The sequence below is a fragment of the Mesoplodon densirostris genome, chromosome 2, assembly GCF_025265405.1.
Source record: "Mesoplodon densirostris isolate mMesDen1 chromosome 2, mMesDen1 primary haplotype, whole genome shotgun sequence".
Classification (NCBI taxonomy): domain Eukaryota; kingdom Metazoa; phylum Chordata; class Mammalia; order Artiodactyla; family Ziphiidae; genus Mesoplodon; species Mesoplodon densirostris.
Genome location: NC_082662.1, coordinates 110,393,879 through 110,421,019, shown reverse-complemented (window position 1 = coordinate 110,421,019; position 27,141 = coordinate 110,393,879). Strand labels below are relative to the sequence as shown.

General features: G+C 43.8%; 5 protein-coding genes across 5 annotated transcripts; 3 read left to right on the top strand and 2 right to left on the bottom strand.

Moving 5' to 3' along the window:
- Positions 1–550: 550 nt before the first annotated feature.
- On the bottom strand, positions 551–5,434 carry LOC132484188 (histone H2B type 2-E-like). The gene has a single exon (XM_060090433.1). The coding sequence runs from the start codon at positions 2,705–2,707 to the stop codon at positions 2,327–2,329; it is 381 nt and encodes a 126-aa protein (XP_059946416.1). The 5' UTR covers positions 2,708–5,434; the 3' UTR covers positions 551–2,326.
- Positions 3,024–3,560, top strand: LOC132484187 (histone H2A type 2-A). The gene has a single exon (XM_060090432.1). It carries the CDS (start codon positions 3,058–3,060, stop codon positions 3,448–3,450), a length of 393 nt encoding a protein of 130 aa, XP_059946415.1. The 5' UTR covers positions 3,024–3,057; the 3' UTR covers positions 3,451–3,560.
- Positions 4,621–24,842, top strand: LOC132503595 (uncharacterized). Its single transcript, XM_060120173.1, is given in 6 exon segments — positions 4,621–5,038; positions 5,095–5,469; positions 8,756–8,950; positions 11,876–12,043; positions 16,862–16,998; positions 24,424–24,842. Coding segments are annotated over 6 exon segments (1,698 nt in total). The 5' UTR covers positions 4,621–4,633; the 3' UTR covers position 24,842.
- On the bottom strand, positions 18,702–19,013 carry LOC132484191 (histone H4). The gene has a single exon (XM_060090435.1). It carries the CDS (start codon positions 19,011–19,013, stop codon positions 18,702–18,704), a length of 312 nt encoding a protein of 103 aa, XP_059946418.1.
- Positions 24,843–25,864: 1,022 nt separating the features above from the next.
- Positions 25,865–26,312, top strand: LOC132482075 (histone H2B type 2-F). The gene has a single exon (XM_060087111.1). The coding sequence runs from the start codon at positions 25,880–25,882 to the stop codon at positions 26,258–26,260; it is 381 nt and encodes a 126-aa protein (XP_059943094.1). The 5' UTR covers positions 25,865–25,879; the 3' UTR covers positions 26,261–26,312.
- The last annotated feature ends 829 nt before the right edge of the window (positions 26,313–27,141 follow it).

The following is a 27,141-nucleotide window of genomic DNA, read 5'->3' as shown; positions in this document are numbered from 1 at the left end:
GGTGAAACTAGATGAAGATAATGCTGGTCATTGTACAATTTCTTTCAACTTTTCTATAGGTTTAAATTTTACAAAACAAAAAATTGAGAAAATTTAAAAAACTTGTAATCAGACTTAAAAAGCTAGTACAGAAAACTTTCATAGACGTTAATTATTCCATTTTATTTTTACAGTATAATGTTAACTGATAGAATTTCAACATATGAACATATAAGATTTTTTTACTCCATTATATTTAAGTCTTATGTATGTTTGAGAGTGATCATCTATATATTAACTAGAACTCTTAATGATATCCTTTGTTCATATTTTGCTACACTTATTAGAGGTAACAGTGATTTATGTGGTTGCAATAGCCAAGGGATGCCCAATTAACATTGATTTAGACGTTTCATTATTCTGCCTTCTAAGGTTGGAGGTTGAAACTGATGTTGGATAGGGGATTTTAGTGAAACACTGAGACCAAAGCTAGATATCGAAAAAACCATATCTAGACATGTTATAGCAATTCTAAAAGCATCCAGAAAAAAAAACGATAGATCACCTACAAACGAGCAAGAATCGGGGTTTTAGAATCTACCCCTTTGTCCTTTCTCTTCCTTGAACTCCAGTTCTCATATTTCGTATTCCCAACCTGGGAATTTGGTATTTCCTATTTGATATTTCCACCTGGATAGCTACCAGTAGTCTCAAAATTTTGTCCAAGACATTACTCTAGGCTTTCCCCCTCCAAACCTACTTGCCTCTCGTATCAGTAAATTGCAGCTCTTTCCAAGTGCTCAGTCCAAGAACCTGCAATTAATCCTTGATTTCTCTCTTTCTGTCATAATCTATATACAATTCATGTTTCATTTAAAATATATCTTGACTACTTTTCACCATCTCCATGGCTACCACCCATCTCTCTCCTGAGCTATTACTGTAGCCCTTTTGATATTCACCCTGCCTCTACTCTTGTTCACCTATAGTCTATTTTTCAACATAGCATCCTGGGTGAGCTTTAGCGTAAGTCGAATAATGTCATTACTCTGATCAAACTCTCCAAAGGCTCTCTAACCTACTTAGAATTAAAGACAAAATCTTTGCAATGACCTAGAGGCCCTTCAATGGCATACATAATGACTCTCAACTACCTTTCTGATCACATCTCCCTGCAGATCTTTCCTTTGCTCACTGTGCTTTAGCCACAGTGGCCTTGCTTATTCCTTGAACTCCTCAAACTTGTGCCTGCTTCAGGGCCTTTGCACTTGCTGTTTTTTGTTTTTAGAATACTCTTCTCCAAGATATCCTATGGCTCACTTTCTTCATTCAGGCCTCTGTTCAAATATTAACCAGAAGGAATAGCAAAGTGAGACACGACGTACGTCTAGACTAAAATTTGTCTAGATGAAATGTGGATGAAAAATGTCACCTGCCATATCAGTAATCAAAGGATGTTGTGGCCATCAAGCCATCAGCCACTGCAGCTACCCCAACTGTGCACCCTGAGGGGATTCAGGATGGAGAAAAACAGGATACTGGGCCTAGACAGTTAAGGTGCATATCGAATGAATGATTCAGTCAGCCCACTCTTTCACCTTCACATAGAGAAGTGCTAAATTCATTAACTTTAGTGTTTTTTTCATTAATTAGAATTCTTTTGACGTTCAACTACCTGGTTTGTTTTTGCAAAACTGGTATATATTCTGGTTCCTCCCATACCGCCTTGGAACAGACCCTCAGAGGTATCTGAAAGGCTGTCTCTTGGGCTTAGTCCTCAGCAAGTCACCGAATAAAACTTGATTCTTGATTCTTAACGCAGATTGTTTTTTTTTTTTTTTTTGTCGACGTATAGATTTTCTATACGTGCTGGGGCGTGGTCTCAAAGTATTGCTTTTTTTTTTTTTAACAGTAACATTAATTTGGTTTTCTGAGCTCAAGAAAAATGCATTTACAAAGTATCGACCCAATCTAATTGCTGCAGAGCAACCACTGCTTAACTTTTTACCCCATCCTCCTGAGTAGATAGATTTACACTGATCATCACCCATCGCTAACCGTTTCACTGGAAAAGGCAAGTTACTTGCATGAGAATGAACAATTACTCTAGCTAGTTCTTGATCGATAGACAAAATCTGGTCCTACCTTGGGTGTTGCCCTTCATCCTAAGGAAAATGGCAAATTTACACCACGAAAGGAGTAAGTGGTACGGAAAAGAACCATAACAGAAAATGAAAATAAATTGGATAACAGCTTCTTCCACTGAGAAGGTGGGTGGCTCTGAAAAGAGCCTTTGGAAAGTCAAGCGGCTCGGCGACTCGTGCGAGCGCCGCATCCCGGCAGGGACTCACTTGGAGCTGGTGTACTTGGTGACCGCCTTGGTGCCCTCGGACACGGCGTGCTTGGCCAGCTCGCCGGGCAGCAGCAGGCGCACGGCCGTCTGGATCTCCCGGGAGGTGATGGTCGAGCGCTTGTTGTAATGCGCCAGGCGCGACGCTTCGCCCGCGATGCGCTCGAAGATGTCGTTGACGAACGAGTTCATGATGCCCATGGCCTTGGACGAGATGCCGGTGTCCGGGTGCACTTGCTTCAGTACCTTGTACACGTAGATAGAATAGCTCTCCTTGCGGCTGCGCTTGCGCTTCCTGCCGTCCTTCTTCTGGGCTTTGGTGACAGCTTTCTTCGAGCCCTTCTTGGACGCCGGGGCGGATTTTGCCGGCTCAGGCATAACGGGAAGCACGAGCTGCAAAGACCACCACGAACGCAAACACAGCAGCGGCACCGAGGCTACCGGAAGCGACTCGGTACTTATAGAGGCTGTACGCAAATTAGGGTTCGGATTACGCCGCGTTGCGATTCGCGAGTTTTCAGTGGCTCTCTTGCGAGGGGGACGAGGTTATGTAAATGAGAGGATTCTGGTTGAGCTATCCTATTGGTCATCAGGACAAAGAGGTGTTTTATCCAATCAAATTGTTCCGTAGACAATCGCCGTTCTGCCTATAAAAGGGTGAAGCGGCGCTGTTGAGAGCGAATTTATTAGCCGTCAAGCGAGAGCGGTTTGTATTGCCAGTGGCTGTCATGTCTGGTCGTGGCAAACAAGGAGGTAAGACCCGTGCCAAAGCCAAGTCGCGGTCGTCCCGCGCAGGTCTGCAGTTCCCAGTGGGGCGAGTGCACCGCCTGCTGCGCAAAGGCAACTATGCCGAGCGGGTGGGGGCCGGCGCGCCCGTATACATGGCGGCAGTCCTCGAGTACCTGACCGCTGAAATCCTGGAGCTGGCGGGCAACGCGGCCCGAGACAACAAGAAGACGCGCATCATTCCTCGTCACCTGCAGCTGGCCATTCGTAATGACGAGGAACTGAACAAGCTGTTGGGCAAAGTCACCATCGCCCAGGGCGGCGTTTTGCCGAACATCCAGGCCGTGTTGCTCCCCAAGAAGACGGAGAGTCACCACAAGGCGAAGGGCAAGTGAGGCTGGTCTCCGGAAGCCTTCTCAAGCCCCCTACTCGAAGGGGCACCTGTGAAATCAAAGGCTCTTTTCAGAGCCACCCACTTTTTCAAATAAAAAGGGTTGTTCCAACACCTAGTTTGCTCAATTTCAGCTTTCTCAGTAGTAGACGTGCGGCCCAGGGGTACAGAGGGGGAGGGAGTGCCATTCACCCACCTTCTGGAATCTTTGAGTACCTTACCGGTGTTATGCGTGGGTGGGTGGCGACGGGTTGTAAATCCGGGAGGGTAATTAACTCAGGTGAAGGGAGCAAGCCTCTTGGGCGCCAGGGTCGACTCAGTTCTAAGTACTCCGTCAGGCGACCCGCGATGCCTTAACTCGGAGTCGGATGCCTAGTGAGCAACTCTATAGTATAGTTGTCCCCCAGGCCTTTGCCCAACACTTGAGGTCTAGTACCAAGGGGACGTTCCCTCTCTCACACACGTACACGCCCCGTTCACCCCAGTCGGTTAGGGGAGCGGACAGTTTTCGGGAGTGTGGCGGACCTGGGGTTTGGCTTAAGTGAGTCGACTGTCTCAAAGGGGGAAAAAAAGGCGCCTTCGCAGCGGAGATACAGGTACCCACTTAGGCATTCGGAGGCGGAATCTTGCGCCCGGAGGGGTGCGCAGATAACTTTCCGATCCGAAGAGCACCGAAAGGCGGAAACAAAACAAAACAAAAAACCCCACAACGATCCGTCATGCCAACTAAGCTAGGGGGCTCTGAGAAGGCAACAAGGCGTTCCGGGGGCGGCGGGGCCAAACAGAAGGTTGAGGTTCAATTCGGGAGCTAGAAAGCGTAGAAAGAGGGTTTCGCGGGTAGCGCGTTCCAAGGGAGCGAAGGGTTGAGGGGGAACATTCTGACACAGTTACGCTCAAAACTGACTCTCACCCTGAAAGAAAGGAAAAGCAAGGCAGGGAAAACCGTTGGCAAACCGGAAAGTAGAAAGGGAGGCGGGTGGGCGGGGGTAGGGGGGATTCCGCCCAAGCCAATCAGTGGCGCTAGGGCCGATGACGTCACAGCCAATGGACAGCCAGCGCGGGACTTTCAATTATTGTCCCGCCCAATCGGGAAAGAGACTGTGCCTATAAAGACCGCTGCGGCGGGCCGGACCCCGGTTCCTCTCCTTGCGCATCGCTGCGCCGGTGAGCTCGTGTGTCGGTTCGCTATGGCCCGTACAAAGCAGACTGCCCGCAAGTCGACCGGTGGCAAGGCCCCGCGAAAGCAGCTGGCCACCAAGGCGGCCCGCAAGAGCGCGCCGGCCACCGGCGGCGTCAAGAAGCCGCACCGCTACCGGCCGGGCACCGTGGCCCTGCGGGAGATCCGGCGCTACCAGAAGTCGACCGAGCTGCTGATCCGCAAGCTGCCCTTCCAGCGGCTGGTGCGCGAGATCGCGCAGGACTTTAAGACCGATCTGCGCTTCCAGAGCTCGGCCGTGATGGCGCTGCAGGAGGCGAGCGAGGCCTATCTGGTGGGGCTGTTTGAAGACACGAACCTGTGCGCTATCCACGCCAAGCGCGTGACCATCATGCCCAAAGACATCCAGCTGGCCCGCCGCATCCGCGGGGAGCGGGCTTAAGAAGTGTGCGCTCGGCTCGAGGTTCCATCATATCCAAAGGCTCTTTTCAGAGCCACCCACAACTGCACTTGGAAGAAGCTGTGCCACTTGTCCGTGCTCTCCCGGCGGACCCTCGCATGCCCCGGGAGGAGAGGCCGTTAGAGCGGGCAGAGCGTTGGGCTCCGACAGATAGGCTAAAGAAAGGCCAGGTATCCGGCCTGGTCCCCTGCTTACTGGCCGTCTTCCGGGGTGTCAGGATCTTTGAGTTTGGTCAGTCGGCTTCTCTGGACTGGCGAGGTTGCCGCTGCGTTCTTGGGCGCGGACGGGGCGCCCAGTTTCGCTTCTTGGAGGCAGCCACGGGTCCTCCCGTAGGGTCGGGCTCTTCTAGGGCGTCTTCGTACTCGACCTTGGCCCAGAACTGTAATCTGTTCCGGGAGTGGGGGGGGGTAGGTTAGACCAGGCGGAGTCACTAGGGGACGCTCAGGATTCGCGGGCTTGAGCGCGCGGGCGCTGGCCTTCAGGCAGCTGAGAGCCGCGCGCAGGCCTGACCTCCTCACTCGCGCCGGAAAGGGCCCCGCCCCGCGTGGCTCTCCGGCTCCGGAGGGAAATCGCCACGTCGGTCGTTCCCGCCCCCTTTCTGCCGGGGAAAGTGTGGTATTTCTGGGGTTCAAGTGTCGGTAATTTGGGGCCTCACTCCCACCCTCTGCTTCTAATCAAAACCCGGGGGTTGGATGGAAGGGTGTTTGTACAGATCCTAAGGCCACTTTGGTGAGCTGGGCGTTAAACGTATTGCTTCTTTCCTGCCGAGTTTACAGTGAGACTCACTCTACTCCGCGAAGTAATCTCTAAAAGCTTCAACCTGTGTTTGGATTCTCTGCCCAGATTTGGTAGTGTCTCTACATATTTTATTCAGCCATGTGGGAAGTCGGCCCTCAGGTTTTGGATTACTCAGCGAAAGAACAGAAGTGGGGCTCTGAGTTCAAGTTTGGAAGAGATCAAACAGGCAGAACATGGTCCTCCTTTGGGGAGAGGAAGTTACCCACTGTTAGGAAACAGTGAGAATGGAGACCTTAGAAATGATTCTTGTACCATTTGGGAGGTGGAAGTGCAAGGCCTCTAGTGGGCAGTGGCGTGGGGCAAGGTCTTGTAGAGCCCATCTCCACAGAGCTCAGATACAAAGGCTGTACAGGTCTTAGGTGACACCTCTTCTTAACCTTCTCAGTCACTTATTTGAACTTGGAAAAGGCCAAGACTTATGTTTTCTGCTTTGTCTCAGCACAGTGCCAGGTTAAAAGCATTCATTATAGAGATCAGTGAGAATTCACAGAAAGGAGAGGGAAGAGGAAGGATATTTATTTTTGTTTGTTTGTTTTTTAAGCTTTAGTTATGTCTTTTGAGATGTGTCAGAAAAGGGGGGAGCAGTGTAGGGACTGCGGCCCCTCCTGCTACAGGTTGCAGTGTTCCAGGGTCACAGCAATTTCCAGAGCATGTCTCTGGGTCTCTGCCTAGACCCTTATTACCTGCTTAGGCCCCCAATGCAGGGTGGACCCAGGGCCTGGGTCTGTACTCTGAGTTAAGAAGTAGTGAATTCAAGGGGTGTTTGGGGCACCAACTTTGCACCCATCATCTCATCCATCCTCATGGTAAAACTTTCAGGGACATACAGACATAGGGCGCTCTGAGGTACAGCTTGAGGTTCTCTGGTGAGTGGCTTGTCTAGCATCTCAGGTTCAGGAGCAGCCGAGCAGACCCTGGAAACTGCAATTTCGTGTCAGGTGTCACTGCTCCACATACTCTGCCTGCCTCTGAGATCACATTGCTTTATTTTACCAGTCTGGGCACCCTTAACATCCAGGAAATCTTTCTGTATGAATCTCAAGGGAAGTTTAGTGGCATTTTTGATATCCAGTCAGGAATAGCATAAAATTTTGTGTTCCTGTCACTGTAGAGGCCTACCCTCACAGCAAGCTTTCAAATCTATTTGTTTGGGAGACCAGCATAAAAGAAGTTCATCAATGCAAGAGAACAATTTAAAATGTAAGTCTTAACATTTAATCATTTCTGTACTTAAATCATTCTCTACTCTCAGATTGAGAGTTAAAGGAAAATTAAGGGCAAGGTAAATAAATGCTTTTCCTTTAGTGATTAGGTTCTATGTGGTTAGATTGGTTTCAGGGAAGTCTGCCCCAAACCTGGGATTTTTAGGAATAGAAAACAGTATTTGTTCAGGTTTAAGTCTGCCTTAGTGAGGGTAGTGGGGACAGGTGCATGGGTGTGTGCAGAGAGGAACTACATGCCCTGTTGATTCTACCTTTGCTTCCTTGGAAGAGCACTTGGCCTTCGGGTTCATACCCTCTCCTGATCATCCTTCTCCTTCTCCAGGTCCTCATCTCAGCCTTCTCATGTTCTCTTTCTCTTCCAGGCCGCATCAATATTTCTGGTTGTTTCACCCATGCTGACCTTGGCTGTTTTTTTTTTTTTTCTTCTCTCCTTGAAACTAAAGTGAGATCACAGCTTCCCTGCTTTCCATATCTCTGCTCTCTGCCAAGTGCTCCCAAACTGGTATCTTCTGAGAACCCTGTCCTGAGCTCTACACCAATATTTCTAACTGCCTGATGGCCAGGTCCTTCTGGATGGATAATAGGCACTTCAAACTCAGCTTCTTTCCAAAACTGCATCATCTTGCTTCCCAAAGCTATTTTTTCCCTCCTATATTCCCCATCTTACTGAAAGGCACCTTCACTCCTTCTCCCCCATCTGTTCAGGTCAGCAGTTCCTTTTTTTTTCTCATTTGTCCAAATTTCATGGGTCAGCAAGTATTATCAAATCCTCTATCTGACTTTCAAGTCTATTACCCTCTCTTCAGCCATCTATGGTCCCTGTCTTAACTGACACCCTCACCAGCTCTGTTCTAGAGGATTAAATATTCAGACTTGACTCTGCTTTGCTACTAAGCATCCACGCTGTGTGAGAGCTGTCTTTTTTAAAATGCATTTTTTTTTGAGACTGTCACTTTCATTCTTAAAAATTTTCTGCCTCCCTCTCTATTCCCTTCAGAATAAAGTTCACCTCCCTTTGCATGGCAGTCAGAGCAGTGCAGGTTAATAACTGATAGGGACTCTGGAATTAGACAAACCTGAGTTTGAATCCTGGTCTCGCCCATATAACAGGTATCTGACTTCAGCAAGTAAATCTCTGTAAGCCTCATTTTCCCATTTGTAAAATGGGGACAACAGTATCTTGCTAATAATGTTGTTGGAAATATTAAAAGTGACAGTTCCTATAAAGTAGCTAGCACAGTGTCTGGTCCAGAATAAGTATTCAATTACTTTTAGTTACTCTATTAATAGTTATTAAATTTAAAAATCCCAATAAAAATTATTTTAATACACATCTAGTTCCTGGCATTTCCCAGAGCCTCCCCAGGTTTCAGGTGCCCTGCCAACTGAACAGAAGTTTCTAGCCCCTCAGAACATCTGCAATCCCCAAGAATACAATGTCTTCACACACTCCATTTCTTCTCTCCAGAATGTCCTCCCCTTTTTTGGTAACGCTGAGAATCCCTGCTTATCCTTTCTTCCCCTTCTCCTCTTTGCTTTTATCTCTTTAGGCCCTCCTCCTTGCTTCTCCCTCATCCTATCCTAACACCCCTTCCTATTCCCTACCCTTGGCATTAGGCTGGCATCATTCCTCAGGGTGAGGACTGGTCCTTGTTCATCTCTGTGGCACCAGTACCCAAGCAGTGCCTGGAACACCATAGATGGTCAAGAAATGCTTGATGAGGGACCAATTCTCCTGGTCTTCAACTCTTTGTCTTATATGAGGGAGCTGAGCAGAAGATGCTCCCAGTTCTTGGAGTACTTGAAGTTACAGCTCAAGAGCTGGCCTGGACTGGATATCTGGGAAGAACTTCTGAAGTCCTTGGTGGTGGGGGGGGGGGTTGTCCCAGAACATGGGAGCAGGAAACTGTCTGTGGGCAGGATGCCTGGAAAGCCCAGGTATCCCTTGCCCATGAATGGCCACAGTCCCAGACAGCCTGCTCCTGGTGACAGGAACTGAGAGAAGAGTTCACTGAGCTACATTCCCGCCAGTGCCCCCAGGCTGTTCCTGAATGCAGAGCATCTGGGGAGGAGTATCTGTTTCTATACCCACAAAGACATCAGATTCAGCCCTACTGACAGGATTTTTGGCGATATGGTATGGGATTGGGATGTGGTCAGGAGCAGAGAGTGAAGTATGTATAAAGAGCAGTAGGAAGGGGAGGAAGGATAGTAGAGGAGAGAAAGGGGTTGGGAAACAGAAGTCTAGGGTCCTCACTGCAATGAATTGGGGCTGATACCTGAGACCCCTTACAGGATAGGGCCAGGGCTCCTGACCCTTAACCAGGAAAAGGCTGCAAAGAGAAAAGACTGCGATCTCCATTTCCTCATGTGTAAAGCAGGATCCTAATTGCACCCACTTCAGGATTGCTGTGAGAATGAAAAGAGATAATACAGCTCATACAAAGTGCTTAGAACAGAGCCTTACATATGGTCATAAATCAATATTAGTATCATCATTAATATCAGTGATGTATTAGTGACATTAATGTGAATTGATGTAAGTCACAGTAATAATCATGTCATGGAAAAAAGAATGACACACGCGCACACATACAAATTGGTGAATAATTTTCAACACACAGCCAGCTTCTAGACTGTACACCCCAGGAAGTAAGAATACCCAGGTTCCTAGATGGCTTATGGCTCATCTTTCACTCTCATTCAATTTCACAGTATCACAGGATGGGAAGAAGGGCGTTTAAAATTTCTGTTGAATAGCTGAAGAAACTAAAGCTGCTGAGGGAGAGACACCTGGGAACGTGGGTCATACAGCTGAAAGACAGCAGATGTGGAACTTGAGCCTGGGTCTTGTGTTTTCTTTTTGTATTAGATTCATTGTGTCAGAAGAAACACACACACACACACACACACAATAATTACATGTAGAGATACACTATCACTATATATGTATAGTAGCTCTGATTTCTGCTGACTCCAAACTATAGAAAGATATAATTTTATATTACTACCTGCTGCACATTCACACATATCTAAAAAATTGAAACAAGTTATACAAAAGGATATGTTCTTGGTTTGGGATGCACCTTGATATTTTCAATCCTATTCTGTTTCATTAATAAAAGATACTGGTTCCCATTCTCTAAATTGATTTTATCATCTGCTCATGGGTTACAACCTGCAACTGAAAACCACTGCAATAGAGAAAATTACAAAGAATAAAGTAAAATCATCACTCAAGTTAAAAAATTCTTACTGTTTTGTTCAACAAGAAGCCTGGCTGGGACTTCCCTGGTGGCCCAGTGGGTAAGACTGTGCTCCCAATGCAAGGGGTCTGGGTTAGATTCCTTGTCAGGGAAATAGATCCCACATGCATGCCACAACTAAGAGTCCCCATACTGAAACTAAAAAGGTCCTGAATGCCACAACAAAGACTCGGCGCAGCTTAATAAATAAATAAATAAATAAATAAATAAATAAATAAATAAATAAACAAACAAGAATCCTGGCAACTGTTCTTAGCTGGAGGCATGTATATGAGTTTGCAGAAATGGGAACCAGGTCCTTAGCTCTGTGAGAAGACGTGCACTATAATGAAGGCGAGCCGTGGTAGGCAGTGGAGAAAGGTGCAGATGAATTATCTGGAAGGTCAGAGGGAAAGGTCAATTTTAACTGAGGGATCCACGGAACTCTTCTTGTAGGACAACTTCAGGTGGGGTTCAAGAAAAAGACAAGGAGAATTGTGAGTGGTGGCTGGTCCCCAGGATCCAAGGCCAGAAATGGGAAATGACTTTTCAGGGGTGGGATTTTGAGGCCGGCTTATTGGGGGTCTTGAATGCCAAACTGGGGAGGGGGTAAATTTTACTCTGTAAACAGTGTAGGGAGAGGGATTATAGAAGAAGAAGCAACAAAATTAACATACATATGTAGAGATGCTCATAAATACTAGTAATCAGAGAAAGACAAATTAAAGCAATAATGAGATAATCACTTTATACTCGATACTCTGGCCAGTCATGGAAAGTTGAATAATGCTAAAGGTTGGCCAGGATGGCTTAGGTGGTTGGTGCCCAGCTGGTGGGGTGTGACCTAGGGCAGCCATTCTGAAGAGCAGCCTGGTACTTCTTAGACCAATTAAGGTTACACATCATGGGAACCAGCAACTCTGTTTCTAGTTATTCATCCAAAATAAATTCTCACACAGATCTATCAGAGACCGTGACGAGTATGATGGAACATTAGAAACAATGTGGGCATTCATCACTGGAAGAGTTGATAGAGAAAATGTGGTAGACACACTCCATGGAGCGCTCTGCAGCAGTAAGAGACAGTGGATTATATGGACACATAACAATAAGGACAGATCTTAAAAACATAGTTCTGAGAGAAATAAGGAAATGAGATCTAATAGAATATTATTTATGAAAATTTAAAAAATTAATAGATTCTGCAATCACACACAGAAATTAAAAGATACTTTAAACATAGTAGAATGGTTTTCTGTGGGGGGTGATGGGGAAAAGATAGGGAAATGGGGACAAAAGAGTAAGAAAAGTGGGGAATGCCCAAACGGGGCAATGCCTTAAGCAGGTGGGTAACATAATCAGGGCTGTGTACACAGAGGGTTAATCCATAGTGGGGGTGCAAAAGGAGTCAGAAGTGAGCAGCAGCCAAGGAAGGCGGCCAAGTCCCAGGCCTCAGGGATGTAGCAGATGAGAGGTGCTGAGCATGAGGAGAACAAGGCAAGCAGCCACAGCAATGGACTGGAGGGAAAGTTTTGATGTTATTGCAGGTAGAAGATCGCCTGAACCTGGATGGGGATAGAAGGAGGTGGTTATGGCAAAAAGTAATCAAAGGTGTCTTGAGGCCTTCCTGCCTGAGCGACTGGGAGGATGAGGCCACCATCACAGGAATAGGCAGGCTGGGACGGGGAGCTGCTGAAGCGTTCAGGCCACACTGGGTCAGAGCTGGCACCGGGAAGAAGCAAGTGGCCATGTCCTTCAGGCAGCTGGGATTGTGGATCGGGAGGCAGAGCTAGAGACCAGCTGGATTTTCCTAACTGCCCAGAGGAGCTAGAGGAACCAGTGGGAGTGCCTGGGAAGAGCTTATAGGGAGATCAAAGGAGGGGCCTCTCAGGAATCTACACCACTTAGGGATCTGGTGGGGAAGGGAAGATGAGTAGAGTTTTGTCCTAAAAGCAGAGGAAAAATATCATGAGGAAATTGGATCAGATGATTTCTTGGGTCTTTTCCAGAATCAATATTATATGGTTCTATTAAATAAATGTAGCAAATGTATTAAAGATCCTCAGATTATTTTGGGGTTTTCAAATTTTAGGCAAATGTTTTAGTAAGATTCAGGAGCATCGTAATGTATCAGAGAATGCCAAGTTATTTAAAGTGCACGAACGTCAGTTACTTGCTTTGAAAATGGGGATAACTACCTTTTGGTGGTGTTCTGAAGATTTGTAAACTATGAAAACAATATAAATGGTACATAGTAGGTATTCAATAAATGGGAACTATTACACATTATTCTCTTGTTTAAAAATTAATTCAGGGACTTCCCTGGTGGCACAGTGGTTTAAGAATCCACCTGCCAATGCAGGGGACACGAGTTCAAGCCCTGGTCCAGGAAGATCCCACATGCCGTGGAGCAACTAAGCCCGTGCGCCACAACTACTGAGCCTGTGCTCTAGAGCCCATGAGCCACAACCACTGAGCCCTCGCGCCATCGCTACTAAAGACCATGCCCAAAGCCCATGCTCCACAAAGAGAGAAGACACTGCAATAAGAAACACACCCACTGCAATGAAGAGTAGCCCCCGCTTGCCACAACTAGAGGAAGCCCACGCGCAGTAACGAAAACCCAACGCAGACAAAAATAAATAAATTAATTAAAAATAAATAAATTAAAAAAATAAAAATTAATTCAAATCAAAGAGTGGTATCTAAATTCAACGTCAATGGACACTTCATGGCTAGAGAAACCAGAGGTTACTGTGCCTCCTTCCATCTCCATCTATTTTTCTCCTTCAATCCTCTGCTGCCATTCTTGTCCAGGGCCCTATAAGGCTTGCAACAGCCTCCTAACTCATTTCAATTTCTAATTCTCTGTCCCCTTCAGTCCACCTTGCACACCTCAGCCAGACTAACCTTAGCAAAATATCACCCTCAACTTGCTCAAGAATCAACAGAGATCTCCAGGCTCTATTCTACTGTGTCTAATCTCCTCTGCCTGATTTCAAGGTTCTCCAAGATTCACCTCTTTAGGGTGTGGTGAGCCCAGCTGAGAAGCAGACCTATTATCAGCCCTCATTAACTAAAAAAAAAAAAAAAAAAAAAAAAAAAAAAAGACTGGTATGGAAAATCACCCAGAGGATTGCCTGCTGAAAAATAGACATATGTGTAGTGAATTCTTTTCCTTTTCAATTTATAAAATTGAATTCTTTTTAGCAAATTCTTTTCCTTTTCAATTCATAAAATTCTATTTTTTAAGATTTAACTAATATTTATTGTCTGCCATGTGCCAGGCACTATGCTAGCCATTTTGAGATGGTTTATCCCCCTTCCTATATTTTTAAAACATTGAGTGTTTTTTATAATAAAGACTTACAAAGGAAAAACAAAATGGCTCATAATCCTACTCTTTAGATTACTTCTGTTGACACACACACACACACACACAATAAAAGTGATACTTTACTTGAGAGAGAATCTAACAGTATAGAAAGGAACAAAATGAAAAGTAAAATCCTCCTCTTCCCAGTCTCCTACTTTATTTTCTCTTCATAATGGTAATAACTATTACAGATTTCTTATATGTACTTCCAGAAAAATGTTCTATTTATTTACCAATACAGTTCTATTTATTTACCAATGTTCTTTTAAGACAATTTACACAGAAGACACACTATTCTGCCCTTTGTTTTCTTTTTCCTTAAAAATATATTTTATCTATAAGTGAAATATATAAGTGAAAAAAGTATATATATATATATATATATATATATATATATTTTAATATAAAAGTGAAAAAAGCAAGGGGCATGACCTTGAGATACATATATGAAGTCCTTCTATCTCAACCCTTACAGATATAAAAGTGTCTCTGAACCAATCTGCTTTATTCTTTTTAAAGGATGCACAGCTTTCATTTAATGGATATTTCTTAATTTATTTACTCAGACTCATATTAATTAATATTTAAGTATTTTCCAGAGTTTTGCCACTAAAAACACTGTTACAACTTATTATCCTTGTGCATATAATTGGGGTACATTTTCAATATATCTGAAGGGTTTTTTTTGATAGGTATTGCTAAACTGTAAGCTTCCAATCTAAAAGTTTTGGTACAACTGACTCTGGACATTAGCAGTTAAACTTGGTCAGTTTGTAATTTAGTTTTAAATCTCACGGTCCCTCTTAGACAGGATGAGCAAAATGTTAGGTGTTTCCTGATCTTGCAAAGTTTCTTTCTTAAGGCCATGGGCCCTCTCCAACCAATCAGAATCCCTGCTCAGGGCTAAACTTTGCGAACTCACGATTGAATTTTCCTCAGTCAGGTTTTGATTTTGGATTTGTGTTTCTTTGATTGATTTCCCCCCCTCATCTCTTCCTTTGCTACTTGGATTTTGTGTTTAATGGTTGGGAAGTTATTGCATTCAGTCTTATTGCATTGTGAGGTGGTAGAAAAGGAAATGAAAGGCTGGTGGCCACTCATGAGGAAATTGAACTTTGGCAAAGTTAAGATTTGCCATGGTTCATATAGCCCAGGCTATCTTCCTATTTATCTATGTATCATCTATCTATGTGTCATCTATCTATCTATCTATCTATCTATCTATCTATATTTCTGATTATCTGGGATGGGGGGAATTGTACATTCTTATTTTAAGACATCCAAAAAATTCAAAATGTTCAACGAATATAACAAAAACCAACATCCATAAATCACTCAAATTTTTGTGAACATTCTTCCTGATAATTCTCTATACATCCATACATATTTATATATACTAGTAATATTCTGCATTAATGATAATTCTATCCTTTTGGCTCAAGTAGAGAAATAACATGTTCATGAATAGATAGAATATAGAGTTCAGAATAAACGGTTTCAAAGGAAGAAAATAAGAATGTTGTGAAAGATGACAGGAGCATCCAGTCTTCTAGAGGATAATGCTGCTATTCAGAGAAACAGGGAGCCTGGAAAGGAAAGGTAAGACTTCAAACTGGTCCATTGTGAAGTTTGATTAGCCAGTGGGACACTGAAGTGCCTCTATGACGATGGTAATGGAAGTAGACATGCAGACTGGGCAAGAATCATTTGTATACATATATCCTAGTGGAAGTCCTGAATTCACCCAGGGAAGGAAAGACTTGGCAGCCAGGGCTGGCTTACAGAGAGTATTTGAACCACTCAGGGGTAGAAATGGGAAGGAAATTATTTTGTTAGCAAATAAGAGCACTGGGACTTCCCTGGTGGTCCAGTGGTTAAGACTCTGTGTTCTCAATGCAGGGGACACGGGTTCAATCCCTGGTAGGGGAATTGAGATCCCACATGCCCCGCAGCACGGCCAAATAAAATAAAATTAAAAAACAAACAAGCAAAACAAAAAAGCAAATCAGAGCATTAATTCCTCACTGTTACAGATAGTTAAGAACAACAACAAAAAAGCCATTTATTAACACAAAAATATGCATAATGCATATACTGTAATTCGGCAATATTCACAGGCTGGATATGGCTAACAGAGGATTTGGTCATGTCCTATTATAATAGTATTTAGTGGAGTAGACGAGGTGGGAACAGGGATCACTATTAAAATCACTGTAAAGAAGATGTATAATTAATGGTTAAAGGACAAGATCTTGGAGAAATTTAGGAATAAAAAAAAGAAACATATCCACTGATTACAAAATTCAATACTGTCAAAAACACAAACCAGTAGAGAACAAACGTATGGACAGCAAGGGGGGAAAGCGGCGGGGGTGGGGTGGTGGTGTGATGAACTGGGAGATTGGGATTGACATGTATGCACTAATATGTATAAAATGGATAACTAATAAGAACCTGCTGTATAAAAAAATAAATAAAATAATATTCAAAAAAATCCCACAAACCAATAATATTTAGTAAAACAAGCTAACTACATTTTTAATTCATACTTCTTTTTTGTCCCAAATGCTTTTAGGAAATAAGCTATTTTAACTTTTTCCTCCTGTAATATTTTGTGCTACAAAAATTTTATTAGGATCATTCACCTAATGTTTTTCTTTTCCATCAAAAAAAGCAAAATTTAACATTATGGTAAAAAATTAGGGTAATATATACTCAGATTTTAAATATTTTTGTTTGATTTAAAGAAAAACTGTTACCTAGATCAGTCATTCTCAAACTTTAATGTGTTTCAGAATCAACTGAAAGGTTTGTTAAAATACAAATTGTTAGGTCTCACCTCCCAGAGTTTCTCATGCAATAGGTCTGGGGTGAGTCCAAGATTTTGCATTTCTAACAAGTTCCAGGTGATCTGATGTTCCTAGACTAGAGACCACACTTTGAGAACCACTAGTTTAGATAATGGACATGTTCCCCCACCCCCTTCCTTTATTCTTTGGTTTCTTTTCAAACTTTTGGTATCTGCTTCTCCAGAGTATCTCAGTGAGGATCAGATATATTCAATCTGCATTGCCTTTAAAGTTAAAAAAAAAAAAAAAATCACAGTGATATTTGAAATACAGATGCCATCAGTTGCAGTTGAGATTTTAATTTAAAGGGACGAAGAAACATCTTGACCATTGAATCCTCTTATTTATTTCTCACTTGGACATCTTCACAAATGTTCTTCTTGCCTCTCACCCCTTGATCCTCCCCCTCACCTTTACTGTATCTCTTAATAGGATACCAGGCATTTGGTTCCTTCTTTTTCTAAAAAAAATATTTATTCATTTATTTATTTGGCTGTGCTGGGTCTTAGTTGCAGCATGTGGGATCTAGTTCCCTGACCAGGGATCGAACCCAGGGACCCCCTGCATTGGAGTGCTGAGTCTTAACCACTGGACCACCAGGGAAGTCCGTCTGTTCCTTCTTAACAGTCTGACACAAGCCCCACCTCCACAGCCAAGCTTGCTCATGTCCCAGCAGCCAGTGACTTCTGTAGTGTTAAGACTCCTATAGTAATCATCGGCTACATTTCTCATCATATCGAATATGTGCCACCATGTACTTTTGGGCTGTGTATGTTATTATATATGTATGTATATGTATGTATTTATGTATTATTTTTATCCTCTATTCTGATAATAAGCTCTTACAGGCAAGTCTCACATGCTTTGACTTTCTGGCATCTCCATTGCTAAGCACCATGTTTTAAACCTAGCTCACCAAGTGTTTGGTGCTAATGAGAGCTGCCAATGTGACCAATAAAGCAATAGCTGGCTTATCTTTTGGGAGCTGACAGAATTTCTTCTGTAGAATTTTTTCTTGGCTACATACAAGCCAAATTTAGCTGTAAAATCATAAGCCTAGATAGAACACTAAAAAAAAAAAAATCTTTTACTTGCAAATGTAATAGCTGCAAAACTATAATTAGGTTTAAGGATCAGAGGCGTGGACCTACATTTCAATTCAAATCAAGGCGATTTAGAAGTGAGAGTATAGAGAATGGCTTCACATATATATATAAAGGAGAATTTACTTTTGCCTCGTCAAAAATTAAATTGTGCTTTCTGTATTGATGGTGGGTATGTTTCTGCTGGTCTCTTACTCTAGGCTACAACAGGCCCTGATGGAAAAGTTACATACCCGAACTGTTTCTTGAAGACTTGCTTTCACATTAAGGTTATATAGTTTGCTCAGATTTTATATAAGGTTCATACTTAGTTGCTTCTGCATTTGTCTCTTTGTAATGTTATCACTGAAAGACAAACCTCATAAACTAAATTCTCCCTTAAATGTAGCGTACGCGTGCATGCACAGGCACTACTCTACTCTCAGCAGATAATTGGGAGGGGCCTTTAACACCAAAAACACAGGAAACCAAAAATACTTTTCATACACTAGCCAGATAATTTCCAGATGTACTTAAGTATTGTAATAATGAGCTCATCTCTGGTCTAACAACCTATATTTGTTTCAGTTTTGAATGGTTGGTGACTGGATTTGGTTTTGCTAGTGCTTTTACACCTTTCCAAGTGACTGTAATGACACAATTACCCAATGTGCACACAGCGTTAAGCCGCCCAGCGCACTCCGTCACTGTAGACCTGGTAAGTGAAGCCCACACACACCACTTTCCGCAGTCTGGTCCAACGATTACAAGATACACGCCCAAAAGCAAACTGAAAAATGCTTTAAATCTGGAGCACGTATAGCCCTTTCAGGCTGGCAAAAATTGACGCAGGCAAGTGAAAGGCAGCTTTTGGTAAGTGACTCGGGTTTTCAGGGCTGTTAGCACTTTTGGGCATCGGTACCTCCTAGACTCCTGATCCCACTACTAACCAACCCCCAAACTCAAAGTTACCTATACTTCAGGCAAGTGTCTAGCTCTTTTGATGACTGTGTGGTTGGCCCTAAAAAGGGCCTTTGAGATTGTCACGTAGCACAGAAGCTGCAGCTTAGCCTCCGAAGCCATACAGGGTGCGTCCCTGCCGTTTGAGTGCGTACACCACGTCCATGGCAGTGACCGTCTTGCGCTTCGCGTGCTCCGTGTAGGTGACCGCGTCCCGAATGACATTCTCCAGGAACACCTTCAACACACCTCGGGTCTCTTCGTAAATGAGGCCGGAGATGCGCTTGACCCCCCCGCGCCGAGCAAGGCGCCGAATGGCGGGCTTGGTGATGCCTTGGATGTTATCTCTCAAAACCTTGCGGTGGCGCTTAGCGCCACCCTTGCCCAAGCCTTTGCCGCCCTTTCCTCTCCCCGACATCGTGGATGAGGTCTGAAAACACCTTTGAGACAAGCAAGGTCGGCTTTTCCCCTGATATACAAGAGTAGCGGACCAGATTGAAAACCGAAAGCGCGCGGGCGGGAAGCTGTCTAAATGGGCCCAGCCCGCTCGACATTTCGTCATTTCTTTTCTGCTGTTTCCCTATCCCTCCTTCACCCTCCACAGCTCCCTCCAACGGACTCTCACCGTTTATTTTTATTTATTTATTTAACTTATTTATTTTTGAAGTATAGTTGATTTACAATTTTATATCAGTTTCAAGTGTATCGACAGCGATTCAATATTTTTATAAATTAGACTCCGTTTAGGTATTATAAAATACCAGTTACATTCTCTGTGCGGTACGATATATTCTTCTAGCTTATTTATTTTATATATAGTAGTTTGTATCTCTTAATCCCCTAACTCTTATATTGCCCCTCCCCTCTCGGACTCCAATCTTTTAAAAGATCTATTTGCCAGAGTCCCCGGGAGAATTCGGATCCCAACTTCCGGATCCCGTCGCTGTTTTCGCCTCTGTCTCTCTCCCTGTGTGCCCCCAGAAGGCATTAAATTTAGGCTAGGAAGAAAGGAATAGTGGAGATGACCAGAGGAAGAGCAAATGGAATCCAGAGACGGAAAGGAGAACGGAACACCAGCGCCGCGTACAACACCGACAGAAGGATCCCAGGCTTCGGAACCACGGTTACATAAAACTGCAGCAAAGGTGGTTCCCACAATTAGACTGACAGACCCAGTAGGCGATCTTAAGAGCAGCGGCACCTTGGATGTGCGTGGAGGGGGAAGCAGGGAGAGCGCCGTAATTCCCGAGTCTCGTCTCTGTTTTGTTGATATGAGGCATGGAATTTCACCTCACCTAGGAGAAATCAGATCCTAGGAAAATTGGTCTGTATACTGCAGGACTTCTAACATGGAGGTCAGTGAATCCAACTCACTGTCATCCAAAGCTCTGCTGAAAGAAGCAATATATATAGAAAGAAGACTGAAGGGCCTCTGTACCTCCGTTTCTACAGATCCTCTAAATCCGACCCTTGTTTTCAGCTAGAATTCAGTGCCCAAACTGAGGCCCTACATGGAGCTAGCAAAGTTTGCTGGATTGGGTTTCACAAGAGGACATCTGCTCCATGTTGAGTCATTACCAGAAACTTCCTTATGAAATTGGGATTCTACTGATAACATGTACATTACCAGGGCCTTCTGTAGAATACAGGAGGAGATGTGGTTTCTGCATCAGAAATAATTATGTTTTTCTGTGACATTATTTTTTTGATATTTTTTTTAAAATAACGACAACAAAAAACAATTTATGTTCCTTCTTTCAGCTCTTCTTTAGCTCAACCTTCTATATGCTAATGAATCTTAAATCTATATCTTTATCCAAACTTCTAGGCTCCAGACATGTAGATTCTCCTGGTTGTTCTTTAGTCATTTTAAACTCAAAATCTTCAAAAGTCAAAATGTTTAAACTTAAAGTCTCCAAGGTATGACTCTCATGGGGGCTGAGGGAATATATTCTCTTTCCCCCACCCCATAAGAATGGGGGTCTCTCTCTGCTCTTCAGATGGTGCCACCATGCATCACATGCCTAAATCAACACCCTGGAATTCACAATAGGTGTTGAAGGGTAGTAGCATATGCCACCCCAAAACATGACTGTAGGAATTCAGGACATGCTACCTCAAAATATGCTGCTTTGGTGTATTGATTATTTTGAGCCGTAATACTTTGAAAAACAGCAAATGCAGGGACAGACTTTCTTTGAACTCCCCTTATCTGCCTAAAGACAGATCCTTGGAAAGGAACTCAATTGACAGAAATCCCATCCCCAGGTGGTTTCATCAACCAGGAAAGATTGACTCTTGTCACAGGAAAGGAGACTAGAACTCAACACCAAACTCAAACTTTGTCACAAACTATCGTACCTCCCATCTATTCTAAGGGTCCATTCATCTTTCCTAGAAATCATTTACTCTCCCTAAGAGGCCTACCTGACCCCTCTTTCCTGTTAATCTGTCTGTTAATTTTCAGACCCAGCCAGGGACCCTAAGGGGGTCAAGGAAAAATTTTCCTCCCCTACACAACCCCTCACTGTACAGTACAGGCAGTAGTGTTAAGGACTGGTAGAAAAGAGGAAGTGTTTATCAATGAGTAGGATGTTGGGGGAATGAGTTTAGCTCAGAATGGGGTAAGAAAAAAAGCTCAAAATCATGACTTCTCAATTTGGTCTAGGGCTGCAGGCTACTCAAAATGAAAGGAAAGCAGGCACATGGCCAGACTAACCCACAAACCAAAGATTCAGTCTCAAAATGGGGTACTTGAAGCCCTGGCGGTGCTTGAAGTCAAAAACTAAACACAAACTGTCGTCCTGAAACATATATTTTAATTTAGTTCATTACTTTTGTATTAAAAAGAAACACATGCGCATATAAAACATTATATGCCTAATAATTCACTTACTAACATTTTCTCTTGCCTGTTTATTCCCTATGGCAAAATTTAAGCTTCTTATCCCTGTTTTCTTCCCCTCCTCAGTACTAAATAGTGAAATTTCAGTGCTGTCTCAAAACTGCAGATTCTTATTATTTCTGATGAAAGAAACTTCAGAAATTTTAAAGGAGAAAAATATTCCGTCTTCCTCACAGCTGCAGCAAAGCAGAGGTTCTTCTTTATTATAAACTTGCTTCTGATAAAGTGGTGTATTGAGAATGCTCACAGGAGTATCACTCTATTGTCCAATGTGGAGAATAGGTGAAGTTGAACTAATATGAATCAGAATTCTGTTATTAAAGGTGACTTCTAAGGCAACCATATATCAGATTGTTATATTCAGAGAAATGTTACCTATGACCTATAATGATATACTATTCTGATTATCTTATTTGATTTGTTGCCCTGGAGTTAATATTTAAATTGGCATCACTGTTTTTGAGTAGAAATTCTTATCAATTTCTTTATTAAACCAGAGGAAGACTCTTGGAATTTTCTTATTCTCTGCATTATAAAGGTAATATAAGTCCCATTACTGTTAGATTCTATATAAATAGCTTGAGAATCTTTTTCTTATTTAAATGAACACATCCATACAGCTTGGCTAAGAGTGTATACATTAAAAAAAAAAAGAAAGGAAAAAAAAGAACATTTCAAAGCAATGTGTCATTTGGTTGGGCAGCTTTGGGCTGTCATCGACACCTGCCCTGGGGTAGTTTCCTCTTCTGATGGGAATAGTTCAGTTGAGTAATTCGATCATATGTTGTGAAGATTCTTCAGTGCTTTAAAATATACCCCAAGCCTGATGAAACTGGAAATCCATTATAATTTCATTCTTTTGCTTTAGAATATTACGCAGGCCTTGTTGCTTATCCAGGATGAGCCATAACTTCTCTGAGACTCAGTTTATTTATCTGTAAAATGAGGAAAATAACATCTATTTCACACAGTTGGGATTAAATGAGATAGTGTATGTAGAGAGTTTTACAATACTGAGTAGTGCTCTGTATATGTAAGACATTATTACAAAACCACCACAGGAGGGGGTAACAGTTGTTCACATCAGCTACTTTTGCGCTGACAGTTTAGCTCTTCTCCCTAGAGCAGGAGATTGATGCTGCCTAAGGAGACTTCTAATATGAATCAGAATTCTCTTATTAAAGGTGACTTCTAAGGCAACCATACATCACAGGTTGCTATAAAGATAAGTTTCTACCTTGTGTTTAACGTTCAGGAAATCCTTTCAAAATCACTTTTTTTTTTTTTTTTTTTTTTTGCCGTACGCGGGCCTCTCACTGTTGTGGCCTCTCCCGTTGCGGAGCACAGGCTCCGGATGCGCAGGCTCAGTGGCCATGGCTCACGGGCCCAGCCGCTCCGCGGCATATGGGATCCTCCCAGACCGGGGTACGAACCCGTATCCCCGGTGTCGGCAGGCGGACTCTCAACCACTGCGCCACCAGGGAGGCCCTCAAAATCACTTTTATTTTATTTTGACTTCAGGAAGGTGGTCATTCATACTGACACCATAGAGGTAAGTTTTGAGCCTCTTGGGGCTGCTTTTGTTCTCAGGCTTGAGTTTTTATAAGATTTGGATGCAATAATGTTTTTTTAATCAAATAAGCATACGAGTAAAAGTTTTTATGTCAGTTATTACAATTTAAAGCATTGGTAACCTTACATAACTGCTGTTTTTTTTTTTAAGCTTTTTTTTTTTAATTTTTATTTATTTATTTATGGCTGTGTTGGGTCTTCGTTTCTGCGCGAGGGCTTTCTCTAGTTGCGGCAAGTGGGGTCCACTCCTCATTGCGGTGCGAGGGCCTCTCACTATCGCGGCCTCTCTTGTTGCTGAGCACAGGCTCCAGACGCGCAGGTTCAGTAATTGTGGCTCACGGGGCTAGTTGCTCCGAGGCATGTGGGATCCTCCCAGACCAGAGCTCGAACCCGTGTCCCCTGCATTGGCAGGCACATTCTCAACCACCGCACCACCAGGGAAGCCCGTAACTGCTGTTTTATTACATGTAATTTTCCGAGAAATTCTTCAAAGCATATGAAATAAAAGGCAAAGGATCTTCAATTTCCTTACCGAGAATAGAAAAGATATGAAACTTTAAGCGTTAGAAAACACTTTATTGAAGAAAATATGCTAGCAACTCAGTAATCAACGAAAAATGTATTTGCTTTGACACTTTAAATTTAAATCTGACTGATAAGCAACTTTATTTAAAACTCTTCACCATTGTAAAGGAGAAATGAATATTTCTGGTCTTATCCGTTGCTTAAAGCGTTCCATCTATAGGACCAAATTAACCATTGATGGATTGAGGAGGAGGAAACCGCATTCCAAGGGGAAAAGGCTGAAGGCTCTACTCTGTAAATTGGTACGGGTCAGCACACAGCTTTGGCGGAGATCCGAATCAGGTAAACGTTAAGTTTAGTTTTTGGTTCCTTCAACCACATATTTTGTTGAACCTCAGTCATAATGTAACTCTAACTTGCTTAGCTCGGTGTCAGAAGCTAAATAAATGTTAGCTATGGGAGGGGAGTTACAGTAACTAGTAAGTGGAAATGCAGGCTGAAACCTAGGGCATGCTTGTATTTCGAAAGAACCTGCTAATATATAAATCCCAAGCGTGTAAAAACACTTTATAAATTGCTCTTACAAACGTTACAGCAGTTTAAAGAAAAGGTCTGAAAAGAAAAATCTGTGATCGATAAGATTATAGAAAAGTACTGGAAAGGGGAGGTTATAAAAGATTAGCATAACAATCTTCTGCCCAATAAATAGGATTGATTTCTAGCCAATGAGATTACAATTTCGGAAATTCCTAGTTTTTCTGGCCCAATCAAGACGAGGCTATGTCTATAAATAAGACTGCCTAGGGGCGGGTGAATAAAACCAGTGAAAAATCATGGCCCGTACGAAGCAGACTGCCCGCAAGTCGACCGGTGGCAAGGCCCCGCGAAAGCAGCTGGCCACCAAGGCGGCCCGCAAGAGCGCGCCGGCCACCGGCGGCGTCAAGAAGCCGCACCGCTACCGGCCGGGCACCGTGGCCCTGCGGGAGATCCGGCGCTACCAGAAGTCGACCGAGCTGCTGATCCGCAAGCTGCCCTTCCAGCGGCTGGTGCGCGAGATCGCGCAGGACTTTAAGACCGATCTGCGCTTCCAGAGCTCGGCCGTGATGGCGCTGCAGGAGGCGAGCGAGGCCTATCTGGTGGGGCTGTTTGAAGACACGAACCTGTGCGCTATCCACGCCAAGCGCGTGACCATCATGCCCAAAGACATCCAGCTGGCCCGCCGCATCCGCGGGGAGCGGGCTTAAGGCACGCGTTTTAAACTAGACGATCTAAAGGCTCTTTTCAGAGCCACCCACGTTTTCATAAAGAGCAGCTGTGCCAGCTTTAAGTTTGGTGAGTTCCTAATGCACAAGTGTTAAGGGTAAAGTGGGTCGGGGAGTCTCGCACGTGTTGGGTGGTGAGGTTATGGAATTAAGGCAGACAGACGCTAGAGGGACCACCAGAGCCAAGGTCTGGGTCGTGTCGGTCAAGTACTGCTTTTACTTGCTGGCTTGATTTCTTAGTCCAGAGCGCCAACCTTGCTAAACTTTGCAACAGGATAGAATCTGTTCTAACAGTCATTTGTAACGCGTTCCAAAATGCTAGTACAAAACGTTAGCACAAATCTGAATACTGAAATTAAGTGACACTTTAGAAGGCCGTCATTATGTGATAACTGTTGGGATGGCAATCTGGGTTTTCAGCCCGATTGTACAGTTACTGGAACTAGGCCGGATGTTAGATAAAATCCTCGATCCCCAAGTAGTTACTCGGGATTTCAACTAAGAAGAATGGATGTGTAAGAACCCATCTTCCTCGTTGCATAAGACAGAAGGCACAAACCGCGAAAAAGAAAAAGAAAATGTGGGCTGAGATATTGTTGCAAAAACCAGAATCAAACTTCCACAAAGTAGTACAGAGGAGTAAAATGATGCAAAAATAAGAGAAAGTTAACTTGTCTTTAGCTGGCGCTTCAGATCTCCATGTAAAAGTGAAAACCAATTAACAAGAAAAGACCACAAACAGGTTAAACTACTTTACATAATTTAGTGGTTAGTGTGAAATGGAACATTTTGATTGGTTAACAAGACATTTGTTCTAAGGGCCTCTGAGGGAGCGCAAGCAGAACCTTATTTACATGGACTCCGCCCCTCTATGGCGACACTGTTGGATATTAACCAATAAAAACGTAATACTGTGCTAGTCTTCATTTGCATACAGGCTCTATAAGTAGCGCCTAACCAGGCTGCTTCGGTGTAGTCGGGATCACTTCTACTGGCGTGTGGGGATTCTCCTGTGTGAAGATGCCGGATCCAGCAAAATCTGCTCCTGCTCCTAAGAAAGGTTCTAAAAAGGCTGTCACGAAAGTGCAGAAGAAAGATGGTAAGAAGCGCAAGCGCAGCCGGAAGGAGAGCTATTCTGTTTATGTGTATAAAGTGCTGAAGCAGGTTCATCCGGACACCGGCATTTCGTCGAAGGCCATGGGCATTATGAACTCCTTCGTGAACGACATCTTCGAGCGCATCGCGGGCGAAGCGTCGCGCCTGGCGCATTACAACAAGCGTTCGACCATCACGTCCCGGGAGATCCAGACGGCCGTGCGCCTGCTGCTGCCCGGCGAGCTCGCCAAGCACGCCGTGTCGGAAGGCACCAAGGCGGTCACCAAGTACACCAGTTCGAAGTAAGCGTGCAAGAGACGAACTAAAACATCTATTTTACCCCAAAGGCTCTTTTCAGAGCCACTTAAGTTATTGGGGAAGTGGCTGTAAACACTTGATAAAAGGTGGGTTTAGTTGTTGGTTGGGTAGGGTGGGTTTTGTTGGGTAGGGTGGGTCTTGATCACTAGTGCTTTTGGATTTGGGGCTAGATTGGGACAGTGATTGAAGGTTGCCCTGTTAAAATCTAGGACCTCCCATGGTCCAGTGGTGCCACCTAGTGGTATGTGTCATGTTGCTGGTAACAAGTGATTGGTCCTTAAGGTGGTTCCTACCTAGTCTGAGTTCTCAATGGGAGTTTAGGTACAGAGGAGCGGGGAAGGGCTGTCCCTTATTATTAAACTAGTAAGCGAGCTGGGTTTTATTTTATTCTAGCGTACAGATAGCCCTATGGTTTACCCAGTTCCCGCTGTTTCTTAATGTTTTAATCTGTTTTTAACATATATCTCTAGGTGTCTGTCACAAACTTTCAACATCGCCAGATGCTTTAGTACGTTGGTCTACCTGTAAATCCCAACCTAGCCCCGTGACCCTCAACCAGATAGATTTCCCACCCCACCCCCTCCATCACCCCCCCATGGGATATTGGCAATATCTGGAGATACTTTTGATTGTCATCACTTGGGGAGAGGGACGCTACTGGCATCTAGTGGGTAGATGCCAGGGATGCTGCTAAACATCCTATAATGCCTAGGAGAGCCACTACTACCAAGATTTGGTGAATGACGTTGACCCTTGCGCCAAGGTTGAGAGACCCAGTGCCCAAAGACTTCCCTTCCTTCAGGATTTTTTCCCTTCTGGGTTTAATCCTCATTTAGGTCAAACCTTTCCCCACTCCTACCCTGCTTTTG